This window comes from Xyrauchen texanus, chromosome 9 (genome assembly GCF_025860055.1).
Source record: "Xyrauchen texanus isolate HMW12.3.18 chromosome 9, RBS_HiC_50CHRs, whole genome shotgun sequence".
Classification (NCBI taxonomy): domain Eukaryota; kingdom Metazoa; phylum Chordata; class Actinopteri; order Cypriniformes; family Catostomidae; genus Xyrauchen; species Xyrauchen texanus.
The window spans coordinates 29,654,656-29,673,787 of NC_068284.1; the positions used below are offsets into that span (position 1 = coordinate 29,654,656).

At 38.5% G+C, this 19,132-nt stretch overlaps 1 protein-coding gene across 1 annotated transcript in view; it reads left to right on the plus strand.

Moving 5' to 3' along the window:
- Window positions 1-447: 447 nt before the first annotated feature.
- The window catches only part of LOC127649443 (progressive ankylosis protein homolog B-like), a 33,745-nt gene continuing 15,060 nt past the window's right edge, over window positions 448-19,132 (plus strand). The window contains exons 1-4 of the mRNA XM_052134532.1: window positions 448-917; window positions 5,160-5,376; window positions 9,893-10,011; window positions 17,558-17,641. Of these exons, the coding sequence (XP_051990492.1) occupies window positions 822-917; window positions 5,160-5,376; window positions 9,893-10,011; window positions 17,558-17,641 (516 nt within the window). The 5' untranslated portion in view covers window positions 448-821. The remainder of the gene's footprint in view (window positions 918-5,159; window positions 5,377-9,892; window positions 10,012-17,557; window positions 17,642-19,132) is intronic.

Consider the following 19,132-nt stretch of genomic DNA (forward strand, 5'->3'; position numbering starts at 1 on the left):
CGGGCGGTCACATACGGTCCAGTCGCACAAATATTTCACATATCCGAAGCTTAAATCGGATCCGAAATTCCACCTGTGCAGATGGTCGGAATTTCACACAGCTGCAGTGCGACATTCCATTTGAAATGACTGATTCTGATCTGTCATGTGTTGTTTATCGGAAGCAGTGGAAAGGTTTGAAAGTACCGTTTAAATAAAATTGTAAGCTCTTGTAAAAAGTAATATTTTTTATATATATTTTATTACTTTAAAGTAAAAGTGCAATTGTTAAGTTTAAACTGCACTCCAAAAAAATAATACTTCAGTATAATACTTAAGTAGCCTATTTTTCCTCAATTACTTTACATCCCTGTTTATGTGTGAGGGAGATCTCTCTGCACACAGCCGGTGACGTTTAGGAGAGGAGTGGCCTTTATCCATCGACAACACCCCACGTGTTGTCAAGGAAGGATGATGAATTAAGAACAGTTAAGATTGGCCATTCACAGCAGAATAGCGGCAAGCCTCCGCGGCCTCGTTATCTGCATTATATGGCATTACACTTGCACCGCACTTAATCGCGGCGGGCGATTATTTAGAGTGATCGTCCTCTCCACTGATGACTGAACAATGGAGAAGCCGTCAGCAGAATTTTCTGGCGACTCTCCTATTTTCCCATGCATTCGATCATTGTTTATGATTCTGTTGTTGTGTAGGAGGGCAGGGACGGACGTGATCTTGGCGGATTTCTGCTAGAAAACGCTCAGCGTGCTGTGAGCGGCCTCGCATCCTTCTAGATCCAAGCAGCTGATGTTGGCAGTGCTGCCGTCCTCCCGACGAACATGGTCAAATCCCCAGTTCTCACACACTACTGGCCTCTCATCCGATTTCTGGTGCCGTTGGCAATAACTAACATTGCCATCGACCTCGGCGAACAGGCAAGTGCGAATTCTTCGTTTAATACAGCGCTGGCGCTGTTGATTTGACGTAAAATTTGTTTTGCATCCCTGTGTAGCGCCGCACACGATTATCTTGTAGATGTACAGTGCAGCAGTGGCATCCTTCTGACATCCGTGGCTATTCCGATATTGTATATGTCTAAAATAACGTATGGTTTATAGTTGCGTTTCTGTGCGTTTGTTTAGGTAGGAAATTATATTATTGGCACAATTGGGATTCTATTGCGACCCTTGAAAACTGTGTTTTCGTCAACAGCTGGCCATACAACGCATCCAATAACATGCCACACTGAACAATGCAAAAGCAATCTGACAGAAATGAATGTGCACTTTTGGATGGGCTAATTTCTAATGGATTGTCACCTCTGCGTGAACTGGCCTTGTTTTTGTCAACCATTTATGAATAGTTTTATCACAGTCGTTACGTTTCTGAAATGCCTTTGACTGTAAAACCACTAAACCATTACCTGATTATATGTTTTATTAATGTAATTAAATATTGCCCATGGTGCCATCACAGTAAAGGGCCATGATGCTCCTAAACAAAGGCATCAAATCTTAATATCTTCCATTAGTTTATTGTCATATTAAACCTAATTCATACACAAGCAAGAGAACACCAATATTATTATGCAAAATGTTAACGTCACGTAGGAACATCTAAACTAACTGGTTTGATGTCGTATTTAATATCATTTTGTTAACCAGAATACATTAGCTCACACCATCAAAACAAATCAGGTAGAAAAAGCAAAATTCCAGGTTCAATGCAAATTGAGCTCAATCAACAGCATTTGTGGCATAATGTTGATTACCACAAAAATTATTTTCGACTCGTTCCTCCTTTTCTTTAAAAAAAAAAGTAAAAATCTAGGTTTCAATGAGGTACTTACAATGGACCAATTTGTTGATGGTTTAAACACCAGAAATATGAAGCTTATCATTTTTTAAAAGCTCTTGCATTAATTCTTCTGTTAAAACTCATGTTTTATTTGAGCTGTAAAGTTGTTAAAATGGTCATTTTTACAGTTTTAGGGTTTGTTGACATTACATCTTCATGGTAAAAGTTGTAAAATTTACAGAGAAAAGGTTAGTAAGTGATTTTATCACACTAATATCACATTTACACACATTTCGGAGTGGTGGAGTGGTGGTGGCATAATGGGCTAAAGCACATAACTGGAAATCAGAAGGTCGCTGGTTCGATCCCCACAGCCACCACCATTGTGTCCTTGAGCAAGACACTTGATCCGGGGGGCTTGTCCCTGTAATAAATGCACTGTAAGTCGCTTTGGATAAAAGCGTCTGCCAAATGCATAAATGTAAATGTAAATATCTCTTATGTCTTGTGGTTATACTTTTGAAAAACAGAGTATTTTAACGTTAACAAATTGGCTCCCTTCACTTCCATTGTAAGTGTCTCACTAATATTTTTTCAAGGAGGAACGATTTGAAATTAATTTTTGTGGTAATCAACATTATACCACAAATGCTGGCTATTGAGCTTAACTTGTATTGAACCTGGAACATTCCTTTATGGTAACACTTGCAGGTTACCACTATTTACAGTGTAGATTTAAACACATTATTCAGTTTTATGGTAAATGAAAATGGCGGAAATAATTGTAGCCTAAATAAAAAAAATATTTTTGAAGTTCGAATGGATTGAACAGACATTCACTGGAATATTATTATAATGAAAACTGGAACAAAACATTTTCTTTTGGTTTTCTTTGATGCATATTCATTCTTCAGAATCAGAAATGGCAGAAATAAGAGCAGGAACTCTAATAGCCAGACTGCCCACAGTAACGGACAATCATTATCTCTGCACACTGTTGTAAGGCGTTAGAGATGAACATCTAGGTTACGGATGTAACCTCCATTCCCTGATGGAGGGAACGAGACAATATTGTCGAAGAAGCGACACTAGGGGTCTCTCTTGAGAGCCTTTTGCATCTCTGATTTATGAGAAAAGGCCAATGAGAAATTGGCAGACAGACTTTGCATGTCCCGCCCCAGACATATGGGTATAAAAGGAGGGAAATGCGTTGGTTTCATTCAGGATTTGTCTGAGGAGCCGACAGTGAGGTTCGGTGGCTCGGTTCAGCAACGTGGCTGGGAGGACACAACGTCTCGTTCACTCCATCAGCGAACAGAGGTTACATCCGTAACCTAGACGTTCCCCGTCTGTCGCTCACTTCGACATTGTGTCGAAGAAGCGACACTAGGGGTCCAGTTTAAATCACGCCATGTGCTGAGCCGTGTACGTGTACTGCTGACACCGGAGCGGGCAGGCATTTTACGTGCCAAAGGACTTGAGTCTGGAGCCAATTCTGAAGCGGTCTCATATGCATCAGCGCCGCGCCGTGGAGGACGCCATATGCCCCTGGAGCCTCTGGAAATGTTTTAAGGGGACCGCCGTGCCAGGCCTGAACACGGTGAGGCATTTCAGCACTGACTGCGCACGTTCGTTGTACGTTGTACACAAGCTGCACGTTTCTTGGGCGCCACAGGAGGACGCCCTCGGCGGGCAGATGGGGCACGGCCGCGCTGGAGGTGCGACAGGGCATGATGTGAGATATGGCCTCCGTCTGCTTTTTCACCATTGAGAACTGCTGGGCGAAGTCCTCGACGGTGTCGCCGAAAAGGCAGAACTGGGAGACAGGTGCATTGAGGAAGCGTGTTTTGTCCACTTCGCATCTCGACCATGTTCAGCCACAGATGACGTTCCTGAATCACGAGAGTGTCCATTGCCTGCCCGAGGGACCGCGCTGTGACCTTTGTGGCCCTGAGGGTGAGGTCGGTCGCTGAGCACAGATCCTGCAGCACGTCGGGATCAGGATTACCCAAGTGCAGATCTTTAAGTGCTTTGGCCTGGTGGTCTTGCAGGAGGGCCATGGAATGGGGGGCAGAAGCGGCCTGTCCGGTGGCACTGTAGGCTTTGGAAGTCAGTGAAGACATCATCCTACAGGCCATTCACTTCCATTGTTAGTGTCTGACTGGAACTTAATTTTTTGTTTTCTTTAAAGAAAAGGAGGGTCGAGACGAAATAAATTTTTGTGGTAATCAATTTATGTCACAAATGCTGTCGATTGTGCTTAACTTGTATTGAACCTGGAATATTCCTTTTAAGACAATATAAATAAATAAGTCTGTGAAATTGATTGTGTTAAAAAAAAATTATACCACCAGCTAGGGTCAAGGACAGGGTATCAAAAGTTATTTAATACTAAAGTAACTTTGCATGTGTGCATCTCAGCATTTTTCCACCAGCTTTGACATGTGCCACACTTCCAAGTCACCGAATTACGTGTTTGATTGGGATATATTGGAGTGGCGGCTTATTGAGCTAAAGCACATAACTGTTAATCAGACGGTCGCTGGTTTGATTCCCACAGCCACCACCATTGTGTCCTTGACCAATGCACATAACTCCAGGTTGCTCCGGGGGGATTGTCCCTGTAATAATTGCACTGTAATTCGCTTTGGAAAAAAGCATCTGCCAGATGCATAAATGTAAATGATATATTCTTGCATGTGTTTTTCCAGAAAGCAATTTTACTACTTTATTTTCACTATACAATCTGTCACTGAGATACTCTGGAGTGTAGGTACTGCTACCACTGTCCTTTGTTAAAGATTTGTGTCACACTGGGAGTTTTTGGTAGAATGTTCCATGAATCAATCTGAACTTATAACCATTCTTCTTCTTTATATGCTGTACTCAACAATGTCGTTTAATAGTGTTTTAACAGATTTTGTACTGCTAAATTTAGCAGGGCAAGGCACACAGTGAAGCTGTGAAGTTTGTTATGGGTTGTATTCTCACATTTGCAGCTTTAAGAGACAGAAACTCATTAAAGATTAAATTCTGGGCTAGTGTAATAAGAACCTACTCAGTGTAGCAAATACCAATCCATGGATTTGGATCTTTAGTTGGGGGACTAATGACTATTAGTTGGATTTAGTTAGTTGATACATGTGTAGTGTTGTATAAAACCCTCTTTGTGTGGAGGAATCCCACGAGGAGTGATATTTCTATGACTTTCTATGCATCTATGACTTTCTATGCATCCCTCACTATCAGAAAATAGATAATGTGGCTAGATCTAGAACTCCTATCTAGTCAAACAGCCACTCTACTGTATTGCTTGTTTTTGTATAATGGTGAAAAAATTAATTGTTATATATCTGTATAATTTCTCTCTTCCTTTATAGGCTTTGAATAGGGGAATAGCAGCAGTCAAAGAGGATGCAGTGGAAATGTTGGCCAGTTATGGCCTGGCCTACTCCCTCATGAAGTTCTTTACAGGTCCTATGAGCGACTTCAAGAATGTAGGGCTGGTGTTTGTCAACAGCAAACGGGACCGAACCAAGGCGGTCCTCTGCATGGTTGCAGCAGGAACTGTGGCTATCATTTTCCACACTCTTATTGGTCAGTATTCCAGTCTTTCCCTTCATTTCCCTCTCTGCCTCTGTTCTTGCCTTTTTCTTTCCTTATTCACTTTCCACCGGATAACATATCTGTGTTATTTATTGTAACTGTGCCGCATGCCTGGTTTTTACAAAGCATGGAGGGAACACCGTTATGTATTGCACTTCTCCAAATAAATGTGTCAGTCAGTCAGTGTTGTGAATGGAGAAGCACATTCTCTCATCTCAGGCTGACCTAATGAGGTCCCTCTGATCATACCAGATGTGTCATGAGTTGTAATTGTCGTCTGGAAAAATTACTTCTCAAAGGAACATTGTTCCAAACAAGATTTCATCCATGGTGATCAGGGGCGTGTCTAGGGGGAGGCTGGGGGAGGCAGTGCCTCCCCTAGGATAAGCTCTGCCTCCCCTGAGAATTTGAGAAATAATCTGTCCATCTGATCAGAGGTGGCGGCAGCCGATTTTGCCGGGGCTTTAGCCCCTAATGTTTTGAGTGTAGCCCCGAATGTATTTTGAATAGTTGACTGACAAATATGAAACCGGACAAAAGCCTATGTAAACCCACGAAATCATAAGTTGCCTTATTTCATTGTGCTTTGGCTTTGCACATACTGCATACAGCCTGTAAAAATAGACATAGGCATAATCTAGCCTATAGAATAAGTTCCTTTGCTGTCGGTAGCCTATGGGTGACTCCGTTTCTTCCTCTCTGTTGAATATGCAGCAGGTAGAGGAGGAGCGTTGACATCAACTAACGTTACTTAGTGGCGAGTTAACAGCAGTTAGCAGGAAAGACAGCAAAAATTAAGCAAATGAGGCTTTGGGGATTTTTCCGAAAGAAGTCAGTGGGTAAGAATTCACATTTGTTTTTGTCCTTAAAGTCTTAAGATCATCATCTAGCTGGCTTTCACCCACAGTAGGCTAAACCTCAAGAGTTGTAGCCTCTAACCTCCTTGTTTAGATTGATGCAGATTGGTAGCTCCGAGTTAACGCAGTCGCCTCTCACGCCGGAGACCGCGGTTCGAGCCCCGTTCGGAGTGTACTTTTCTTGTTTATCAGGTGTTGATTTCGCTAAGGATAACCAATAAGCATTAACATAAAATGTATGTGTGACTTATTTTGTGATATTAGTTTGTAGGAAATATACACTTTGATTTGATTAAATGTTTTGTAGAGGGTAGCAAAGATGAGCTACAGACTGAGGAGCAGCAGCAGCAGCTGTGCCAGAATCAGGCATGGAAACAATTAATCAGTCACTTTACTTTAGAGAAAGTTAAAAGTGAAACATTGTTTATCTCAATGATCCTAATGAAAGGATTTTGACAGATGAATTATTCTCATAGAGATGATGAGAATTATATACAGTTCGATGCCATAGTGTGTCAATGAACTTAGAGTAAAGTCATTCATGTATTGCTTTAACTTAGGATCTTATACATCATTTTGACTATTTATGTCAAAAAATATAAATTATTTATATTCAATATTTTTTTTACCTCACTTTACTCCCTATAACATAACTCTTTTGTGATGACTTTATGTTAATGTACATGAAAATTCAAGAATCATGATAGATCTAAGGGCAATCCCACTGATCTGCTCTTCCCAATACATTTTCTTCAATGGTATTGGTCTACACTTTGACATATGTAGCACTTGATGAATTAGTTGTTTGAAGCTGATTTGCAATAAGTTATGTGCTGTATCTGTTCTTTTGCATCACAGATGATTCAGGGAGGAGAGAGGATGTTGAGGATAGTACTAGAGTGGAAGATTTAGGAACTGTAGAAACAGGCCCAGCCAGAGCAAAACTCAAAGAATACCCTCTCACCAGCTTTGGACTACAGGGAAGTGGTTGCTAGTGTGAAAATAAAATTGTCTGGGCTAAGCCCCGGATGTCCTTCAATGCTGGAAACGCCTCTGCATCTGATGATAAATTACAATTTAAAAGTGGATTGTTTTGTGCATATTTTTCCATCGCTAGCAGATGAGTGAGGTCTGACACAACAAAAATCCAGTTTAAGCCCTATAGTCTAATAGGGGCCCTGTGCCTATCTCTGGGTTCCTGGCTTAGAAAAAGATATGCACTAAAACAGATTGTGTGTAGTATAGCTTAATTTTGCGCCGATTTTTTTCAATTGTTTATGTTGCCCCCGCCAAACATGATATCCTGGTAACCCCTCTGATGGTGTTGACTAAAGGATTTTTTGTCAAGTTATCGCACACATGTTCTGCAAACTCACTTTGAATAGGCAGACCTCTCTCAAACAAACTCTCTCTAAACTTTCCCGCACAGAGGTAGATTGTTTATTTTGGGATTTTTGTTCACCCTCCATAATTGTATTGGCCTTAAACAAATTGTGCAAAATACTGCACACCTACAGAAAATAAGTTAAATTCTGCCTCCCACATTTACCAAATTACAAATAGTTATGTTGGTTGGGTTGTGGTTAAAATGGGTCCAGATATCTATTTAAACAATCTACATACAGATCTAGAAATCAGGATCAGAGCGGTTTTCTCCCACTCCCTAGTGCCCAGATGGAAGTTACTGGTACTTGTTTGAGTGCTCATCCATGGACAAAACAGGTGACAGAGAGAAAATGTTACCACGGTAACTCTGATAGATACAAGATATAGTCCCTTTGCACAGTCATTCAGTTTGAGCTGTGCCTTTCTGTAGAGCACTTCGCTGCACACATTCTAGAGAGACAGCAAAGATGCAGGAGAGACAGGAGACATGAAAACTTTTCTGTCTTTGTGTCAGTTTTAGCAGCAAGCAGCATGTACTTTGAGTCAACAAAGCTTCGCTGGCAGGATTGTTTACATTTACGGTGTATACAGTACTTCCAGTAATGGAATAGAGAAAATACATTTTGTGGAAATAAAGAAATAAAAGCAATGAAAGAGAAGATTAAAGAAAGGGACAAAAAAATTGGGATACAGTTACAATTAAAAAAGTACATGCCATATATGCATGGTTGGTAGGGTTACTTTTGAAATGTATTCCACTACAGATTACAGAATACATGCTGTAAAATACATTTTGTAAATTATTACTCAAGGTCAGTAACGTATTTGAAATACTTTAGATTACTTCATCAGCACTGGTAGATTTTTTTATAAAAACTCTGCCAGTACAGTAAGAGAAAATACACATATTACAAATAAATTCTCTGAAAAACCTAAATATCTTATGCAGTGATGTTTCTAAAACTAGATTAATGAAATTCATCTTGTTTTAAGGTTTTTAGATATTTTTACAGAAAGTAACACAAAAATTATCAAGAATACGATTTTTGCCCTAATATCAAAGGTGTTACTTGATGAAAATAAATTATTATCTAAAGTGAATTTTCTTGATAAAAAAAATATGATCCTGTCTGGTAATATGTGCATATAAAATGGCTAGAAATAGCATTTTAGCTTAGCGTAAAGCTGACAATTTACACAAGGTTTATTCTATTTCTTCTGCTACAAACTTACTTCAAACTTACTTCTCTGTCTGCTCGTATGAATGTAACACATCATAAGAAAGGGTTTCACCGCCGTTCAAATGCACTTTGGATCGCATCATTTATATGTAAATGTTTTCCATCTGAAAGGACTGAATATTAAATGAAACAAATGACAATAAAATGCAAAGTAATCTCTTGAATGTAACTGTATTCTAAATACCAATTATTTAAATTGTAAATGTAGTGGAATACAGTAACTTATTTTTTTGTATTTTAAAAATGTAATCCTGTTACATGTATTCCGTTACTCTCCAACCCTGCAAGTATGGTCTGTATACTGTATAATTTGAGACATGAAAACTTCATGTCATTAGGAGCAAGGTAAACCTATTGAACAAAGAGAACATTTACTTAAGTTGATTCAGAGTCAACAAAGCTTTAGTCGCATGCTTGTCTGCATTTACAATAATGCCAAAATGTGTACAGGACTTACAGTACCAAATTAGACAATATAAAAATTTTAAAAAATCTGGTGAATTAAATGATGAAATATGGGAAATAAAGGAGAAATTATAAAAAGGACAAGAATAAAATCAATATAAATATAGTTATAAATTATTAATTTATTATAAATTATATTAAATAAATATAAATTATTTTAAATGCATTAAAATAAATTGTGTGGATTAAAAAAATAGAGTAAATTTAAGTAAAAAATAAAAAAAAAGATATTTGTATGCTTGTCAGCATTTACAATAATGCCTAACATGTACTTGTTACTTATAGTACTTATAGAATCGAAATAGAAAATACAGAGAGAAAAATAGGGTGAAGTAAAAAAAACAAGGATAAAATGAAATAAAAAATAAGTGATATATAATTAAGTACATATAAAATAAATACAAATAAAATATTTTTAAATTAATTTACATCCAAAATATAGTCTGTTCATAATATAGTCACTTGTATCAGTTTTAGTTTTTTATCACCAGCTCTTTATATTATTTGTTCATTAGAATTTTACACATATTAATACTGTTGTCACATTTCCTTATTTAGCCTACACCGATCTGGGCTATTACATCATCAACAAACTGCATCATGTGGATGACTCTGTGGGAAGTAAAACCCGGAAGGCGTTTCTCTATCTGGCTGCATTTCCTCTGCTTGATGCTATGGTAAGTGCATTGTGACATCACAACCCTCTCTGCAGATACAGTTGAAGTCAGAAGTTTACATAAACCTCAAATCTCAATTGTTCACAATTCCTGACATTTAATCATAGAAAACATTCCCTGTCTTAGGTCAGTTAGGATCACTATTTTAAGAATGTGAAATGTCGGAGTCACGTGACACCATGCGAGGATCGGATGTGTTAACGACGAGCTCTCCGCACTTTACTTGTTTTAATGACATAAACCGGTGAGATTCAAAACACTCTGTTCCATAACTGTTCTAGGAGGACAAATAGTTCAAAATCCTCGGGCTCTGGAAACATTGAAGGACACTTACAGCGGTGGCCAAAAATATTGGCACCCTGGGTAAATATGAGCAAAGGAGGCTGTGAAAATTAAATCTGCATTGTTTATTCTTTTGATCTTTCATTAAAAAAATTCAGACTAAAGAATATAGCTCTTAAAGGTTGTTGAGCTTCACAAAATGGGAAGTGGCTATAAGAAGATAGCCAAAGCATTGAAAATGCCCATTTCCACCATCAGGGCAATAATTAACAAGTTCCAATTAACTGGAGATCTTTAGAAATTGCCTGGAAAAGGACGTGTGTCTGTATTTTCTCCACACACAGTGAGGAGGTTGGTTCAAGTGGCCAAAGAATCTCCAAGGATCACAGCTGGAGAATTGCAGAAAGTAGTTGGGTCTTGGGATCAGAAAGTCTAAAATAAAATATCAGACATCACATTTATCACCAAGTTGTTTTTGGAGGGTTTCAAGAAAAAAAAGCCTCTGCTCTCATCTAACAACAAACTCAAGTGTCTTCAGTTTTCCAGACATTACTGGAACATCAAATACCACTGGGTTCTATAGTGAGATTAAACAAAAAAATTGTTTTTTGGCAGCGAACAACAGAGATGTATTTTTCACACACAGAGAAGTATCCACTGTTAAATGTGGTGCTGGATCTTTTATGTCGTGGGGCTGTTTTTCTACCAGAGTTCCTGGACATCTTGAGATGCATGGCATCATGGTCTCTATCAGATAACGAGATAAAAAAAAAAAAATCAAAACTGGGCTTCCTTTGCCAGAAAGCTTAAAATGGGCTATGGTTGTATCTTCCAGTAGGACAATGATTGAAAACAAACATCAAAATCAACAAAAAAAATGGTTCACTGACCACAAAATCAAGGGTCTTCCGTGGCTATCCCAGTCCCCTGACCTGAACTCATTAAAAATGTATGGTGTGAACTGAGTAGAAGAGTCCACCAACATGGACCTCTGAATTTGAAGGATCTGTAGAGATTCTGTATGGAGGAATGGTTTCAGACCCAGATTTATTTTCACAGCCTTCTTTGCTCATATTTACCAAGGGTGCCACCACTCTACGTGCTCAAGTTGACGACCGCGAGCAGGCCCCGAGCCTGGGAGTCAGTTTGGTCGGAGAGGTGCGGCGGGGGATGCTAGGCATGTTAGCAATGCTGACGAAGGTCGTTGCTGACTTGGATGATCTTGCTGTGATGTGTTGGTCAATCACTGCCATGGAGGCGAAGTTCACTGAGGTGGTTGCAAGAGTGGTGGATGCCGAGGTGTGAGGCGAGGAGTAAAGGAAGTCTTTCTTAGAAAAATCACAGCATTTTTCTTGTTCCCAGACTTCGAAGGAATGCAAGAAAGTTTTACATCAATGGAAGGTCGCTTTTGCACTGATATTCACGGCCAAATTGAGAATAGATGCTAAGGAGGGCCGTAAAACATTCACATGCCCATAGCATGTCCTTCATAAAGTCAATGGAGTAAGTCACCTTATGGTACTCACTTTGCAGCCGAGTGGACCGGCTCACTGAACATTAACTTGATTGTTTGAGGAAACTGTGCTTTTTTGTGCTGGTTCCACCTAGCCGCTGGAGTTTGTTTTTTAGAGAAACACACCAGACAGTTTTATGGATGAAACTACATGCTCTTTATACTTAGTCCTCTTATTGGCTGGAGTTTGTTTTATAGATTATCTTTTGCTCTGTAATTCTGTCTCACAAAATTTGTATAGAAACACCGGACTTGAGTGTTCCGATGGCAAAGTTGTTGTGTAGGCGTGCATTAATTGTTTGAGTTTGGAGGGATGGACGGCAGTTGGCACTGTCGTGCGTGGGGTTAATGTGCACATTTTTCTTTTTTCTGTTTATTTTGTTCTGGGGAAGTTCGGGTTTTGATGGTCACACCAATTTTGGAAAGTGATCTTTATAAACTTGTTTATGACACACAATCTCTTTGTCAAAATGTCAAATATTAATATGAGTGTATTGTCTCTCTCCATGTGGAATGTGAATGGGTTGGGGCACCCCATAAAAAGAAGGAAGGTTATTTCTCTTAAGTGTAAGAAATATGATACAGTGTTTCTTCTGGAGGCCTTTCTCTGCAGGAAGCTGAAAAATTTAGGGATGTGGGGTGGGCATTACATTTTTTTTTTTTTTTTTTTTTGTGGTGCTGGCTCGAATAAGAGCAGGGTAGTCATTATGCTAATAAGTAAACATCTACAATTCAAATGTCTTAAACAGAGTAAAGATAAATTAGGAAGAGTCATTGTTGTTTGGCTGAAATTCAGGGACGAAGTCTTATTTTGGCTAATATTTATGCACTAACGCTGATGATCAGGGCATTTTTATAGATCTTGAGGGGATGTTGCTGGCTGCTGGCACCCCTTATGATGTAATGTTGGGAGGAGAGTTTGATCTTTTGATGGACTCAGTCCTTTATCATGGTGAAGCAGGGGTGTGCAAGCCCCCCAGAGCAACATTGATGCTTCACAGGATCTTCAAAGAAAATCTTGGTCTTACAGATATTTGGAGACTTTTGAACCCATCTTGTAGGGACTATATATTTTATTCATCAGTCCATAAGATTTACTCTAGAATAGATTTTTTTATATATATATTTATATCAAATCAATCAAATCAAATCACTTTATTGTCACACTACTGTGTACACAAGTGCAACAGTAGGTGAAAGTCTTGTGTGCAGTTCCGAATAACATTGCAGTACCAATTACAATAAACAACATATTTACACAACACAATTTACATAACAAATGTACACACACAACACAATATACAATGTACAGTAAACAATACACAATATAGAATACACATACAATAAAAATAAAAAATATGGGTAAGGGTATATAAAAATATATATAAAGGGAGAATATATTTGACAGTCCAGTGTGTGGTAGAAGAGATATATATATATATATATATATGTCCCTCATTTCATCTGTTGTTGATCACTCAATTGGAAACATTTTAGTCTCAGATCACGCCCTGGTGTGTTTATAGGTGTTGCCACATATGGAGAAAAAGAAATCATATAGTTGGTGCTAAAATGCTAAAGACTGACATCAATTTCTAAATGGAGACCAACTGGTCCTCCGTATCCTCTGTGGGCGTGGCTTGGGAGGCACTTCTTAGGGGTCGGATCATTCAGTATGCCTCATTCATCAAAAAATGTGAGATAACCCTGGAGACACAATTCTGAGATAACCCTGGACAAGCTTGGCGAGGTATTTAAGGCCTTGCCTACAGGCAAGGCTCCGGGGCCAGATGGCTTTGCCGCTGGGTTTTTGGGATTTTATGCTACAGAACTTGACTTTTTCTAGAAGTTTATGCAGAATCATAAAAGAATGTTAGAATTCTCCGACCCTACTAGATCTATGCCTTGCCTCCACAGAATTATTAATTGCTTATCTAAGTTCTCAGGATACAAAGTGAATTGGTCTAAATCCAAAGCTTTGTCTCTGACAGCATACTACTAGGTAACGGCTTTTCAGACTGGGCCCTCCAGTGGCCAAAACAAGGCATTAAGTATTGGGTATTTTATTCCTTCAAATTTGTTTGATTTAGTTAAGAGTTAATTTTGACCCTTTAATAAAAAGGTTTTCGAGCAATGTGGGTAGATGGGCATCATTACATTTATGACTAGGAAGGTTAATGTTATTAAAATGAATATTCCAAAATTCAACTACCTGCTATAAGCTCTCCTATAGATGTTCCCCTCTTGAATTTCAAACAATTTGATAGCATAGCGAAGTCCTTAATTTGGAATGGTAAACGTCCCAGATTACATTTCAGTAAATTACATATGCTGATTGACAAAGTTTAGGCCTACCCAAGATTTCCTTTATTTATAAGTCTCAGATATTTGATTCATTGGCCGCTTCCACATGAGATAGCCCCTCCCTGGTTTTGTATTGAACAGGAAGTTCTTGCCCCTGTTTCACCATTACAAAGCCTTTCTATCAAACTAAGTGGAGACGTTAAGTTACACCCCATCATTTTATATAATTTGATTCCATGTTTTATGTTATGTTTTTTTAATTTGTTGAAGGGAATCAATGAAAATTGAAGAAAAAAAAAAAAAGAATGTGAAATGTCAGAATAATAGTTTAGAATTATTTGTTTCAGCTTTTATTTCTTTCATCACATTCCTAGAGGGTCAGAAGTTTACATACAATTTGTTAGCATTTGGTAGCATTGCCTTTAAATTGTTTAACTTTGGTCAAATATTTTGGGAAGCCTTCCACAAGCGGCTCACAATAAGTTGCTGGAATTTTGTCCCATTCCTCCTGACAGAACTGGTGTAACTGAGTCAGGTTTGTAGGCCTCCTTGCTCGCGCACACTTTTTCAGCTCTTCCCACAAAGTTTGTATTGGATTGAGGTCAATGCTTTGTGATGGTCAATCCAATTTTTTGACTTTGTTGTCCTTAAGCCATTTTGCCACAACTTTGGAGGTATGCTTGGGATCATTGTCCATTTGGAATACTCATTTGCGACCAAGCTTTAACTTCTTGGCTGATGTCTTGAGATGTTGCTTAAATATATCCACGTAATTTTCTTTCCTCATGATGCCATCTATTTTGTGAAGTGCACTAGTCCCTCCTGCAGCAAAGCACCCCACAACATGATGCTGCCACCCCTATGCTTCACGGTTGAGATGGTGTTCTTCAGCTTGCAAGCCTCTCCCTTTTTCCTCCAAAAATAACGATGGTTGTTATGGCCAAAAAGTTCAATTTTTGTTTTATCAGACCAGAGGAAATTTCTTCAAAATGCAAGATCTTTGTCCCCATGTGCACTTGCAAACTGTAGTCTGGCCTTTACTGGCACTTCACAGGGTCCTTTGCTGTTGTTCTGGGATTGATTTGCACTTTTTGCACCAAACTACATTAATCTCTTGGAGACTGAATGCATCTCCTTCTGAGCAGTATGATGGCTGCGTGGTCCCATGTTGTTTATACTTGCATACTATTGTTTGTATAGATGAACGTACCTTCAGGCATTTGGAAATTGCTTCCAAGGATGAACCAGACTTGTGGTGGTCAACAATTTTTTTTCTGAGGTCTTCGCCGATTTCTTTTGATTTTCCCATCATGTCATGCAAAGAGGCACTGAGTTTGAAGATAGGCCTTAAAATACATCCACAGGTACACCTCCAGTTCCGTACACCTCCTATCAGAAGCTAATTCGCTAATTGCCTAAAGGCTTGACATAATTTTCTGGAATTTCCCAAGTTGCTTAAAGGCACAGTTGTATGTAAATTTCTGACCCACTGTTATAGTGATATGGTCAATTCAAAGTGAAACAATCTGTCTGTAAACAATTGTTTTAAAAATGACTCCTGTCATACACAAAGTAGATGTCCTAAACGACTTGCCAAAACTATAGTTTGACTTCAACCTAAGTGTATGTAAACTTCTGACTTCAACTGTATGCAGTTGTAAAATGTGACCGTGAGATCTGGCTCGACTGCTTGGCACAGATGGACAGAGTGCAGCTGAGTGTGTTTGTGTGTGGGGCAAGGCCAAGCTTCAGAGCCTGTTCAGAAAGGTGTCAAGCTCCTTTTGATGGATAACAGCCCACGCAGAATATCTTGTGCTTAATGGAAGTAAAACTGCAGCAATGTCATGGTTAAGGCTGGTCTTCAGTGTTGCGGGATAGTTCACCCAAAACATTGTAATTCCCTCATCATTTCCACAACCTCATGCCATCTAAGATGTGTATGATTTTTTTCCCTTCTGCTGAACAAATGAAAATTTTAAGAAGAATATCTGAGCTCTCTATGTCCATACAATGCGAGTGAATGGTGATCAGGCCTTTTGAAGCTCCAAAAAGCAGATAAAATCAGTATAAACATAATCCATCAGACTCCAGTGGTTTAATCAATGTCTTCTAAAGTGATCCAGTTGGTTTTTGGTGAGAACAGACCAAAATATAACCCCTTTTTCACTTTACATCTTGACAACAGTCTCCTGTACAGTGAAAAAGGAATTATATTTTGGTCTGTTCTCACTTCAGAAGACATTGATTTAACAACTGGAGTCAAATGGATTACTTTTATGCTGACTTTATCTCCTTTTTGGATCTTCAAAGGCCTGATCACCATTCACCTGCATTGTATGGACCTACAGAGCTGAAATATTATTCTGAAAATCTTAGTTTGTGTTTAGCAGAAGAAAAAGTCATACACATCTGGGATTGCAGAAGGGTGAGTAAATTATGAGAGAATGGTTATTACTTATATATCCGTTTAAAGGAATGTTCTGGGTTCAATACAAGTTAAACTCAATCAGCAGCATTTGTGGCATAATATTGATTACCACAAAAAAGTATTTCAACTCGTTCCTCCTTTTTCTTTAAAAAAAGGCAAAAACCGGGTGGCCTGGGTAGCTCAGTGAGTATTGACTCTGACAACCGCCCCTGGAATTGCGAGTTCGAATCCATGGTGTGCTTAGTGACTCCTTGCTAGGGTGGTTAGATTCACATGGGGTAACCTCCTCATGGTCACGATTAAGTGGTTCTCGCTCTCAATGGGGCATGTGGTAAATTGTGTGTGGATCCCTGGGAGTAGCATTAGCCTCCACACGTTGTGAGTCACCATGGTGTCATGCACAGCGAGCCACGTGATAAGATGCGCAGATTGACTGTCTCAGAAGCGGAGACAACTGAGACTTATTCTCCGCCACCTGAATTAAGGTGAGTAACCATGCCACCACAAGGACCTAGTAAGTAGTGGGATTTGGGCATTCCAAAAATTGGTGAGAATAGGGGATAACACTTTTTTTTTTTTTTTTTTTTTTTTATTCAAAAACTGAGGTTTCAGTGAGGCACTTACAGTGGAAGTGAATGTAGCCAATTTCTGGAGGGTTTAAACATAGAAATGTGAAGCTTAACAAATTATAAAAGCACTTGCATTAATTCTTCTGTTAAAACGTGTACTATTTGGGCTGTAAAGGTCTTTTAAATTAAATTTTTAGTCATTTTAGGTTTTGTTGACATGGCATCGTTGTAAAAAATGGGCTCCAGTTCACTTCCATTGTAAGTGTAAAAAAGTTCGGAATTTATTTTGTGTTAATCAACATTATGGCACAAATGCTTTCGATTGAGCTTAACTTGTATTGAACTCGTAACATTCCTTTAAGTAAATTTTAGAGAGCGTCCTATTAATGGATTGGCATATTGTACTGGATAAGTGACATAGTTGATTGGAGATCTTGTCTGTGGTTCTAGGCCTGGACTCATGCTGGAATCCTTCTAAAGCACAAGCACAGTTACCTGGTGGGATGTGCCTCTATTTCTGATGTCATTGTACAGGTAAGAACCAGATCCATTATTTTGTCATGCGATCGGTTGATGTCCAGTGTTTGAAAATTAGCTGGCGTCTTTTTGCTCTCACTAGCCACGCTAAAGTTGTGGGTTCAATTCCAACGGAACACACATGCTGATATAAAATCTATAATAAAGATGTATAGCTTTAATGCACTGCAAGTCATTTTGGATGGAAGCATCTGGCAAATACATAAATGTAAATGTAATAATGGAAGCTATATAGATTTAATGAATAGGGATGAGTGTTCATATTTTCAGTGTTTGAACATGAATGAATAATATGACTGAGAATAGAAAACTAGGGTAAAGAGATACAGAATGTGTCTGGGCGTATACAGTCTTTTACAGTATTTGTGGATTAAAAATATGAATTTATAATGGAAGGGCTATGTTTATCATTGTCTATGAATGTACAGTATATTAATGACATGTGTTTGAAACAGAAAAGAAAACTGAATTGCACTAATTGAAAAATAGACACATTGCATTAACATTGCTTACATTTTGGGGGTATGCAATTTTATATGGTTGTTTGTTTAAGCTGTGAATTTTTCAAATGAAAACATTTTGCACCAAATTTCATAATTAAATTGTAATTCAATAATAAATATTCACCTTCTGCATAGTGCTCGCTTTGCGCAATAAGTGATACCAAACCAAGAAATGGATCCACGCCGTTGGAGAACTTTTTTTCTTCTTTTATTTGATATAGATCGCAGACGCAACTGAATCTAGGCCTAAACACTGACAATAAGTGCAGATGATGTGCATGGATCTATTTTACCAACGACAAGCTCTGAGGGGGAAAATGCACAGTACACACACACACACATTAGGCAAAGTCACTTGTAATCAAATAATAAATCTTTTAATTTCGTTGCCTGGCATTAGCGTATTCTCTGAAGTAAACACTGTTTTATTTGCATATTGTGTGAGAATTGAAGATCAGATTTTTACCTGTTTGGCAGAGACCAGTTTATGTAGCCAATGCTTATTCAATCAGATAGCAATCAGATCCGCATGAAGTTAAGTGTAAATACCCCAAATTTGATGGTCCTCATCTGGTTTAAATATAATGTTTATTAATATGTGAAAAAACAAAAGATAAAAAGTAATGATGTCTTCAACTGCATTATGCTTAACATACAGAAGGAAAATGTAGAATTTTTATTTTTCCTCATAAACCAGCAACACTTTGCCCTGACAATTGCCTCAAAATTAAACCAGAAGATGACACGCATTGTAAAGTGGCATCAAACTGAAAATATATATATATATTTTTTAAATTACTTTATTGTCAAGTTAGTTTAATTTATTTATTAAAACTGGCAGTTGTCTAGGTCCTTTCCATTTTGCTTTGGTTTTTTCATCAAGACTGGATTGCACCACCTTGTGTTGAAGCCTAGTTGCTTGTGCATTGACCCTCTACTGCTTTTCCTTCAGTGCCAGGATTTACAAGGTTGAATTTCCAAACAT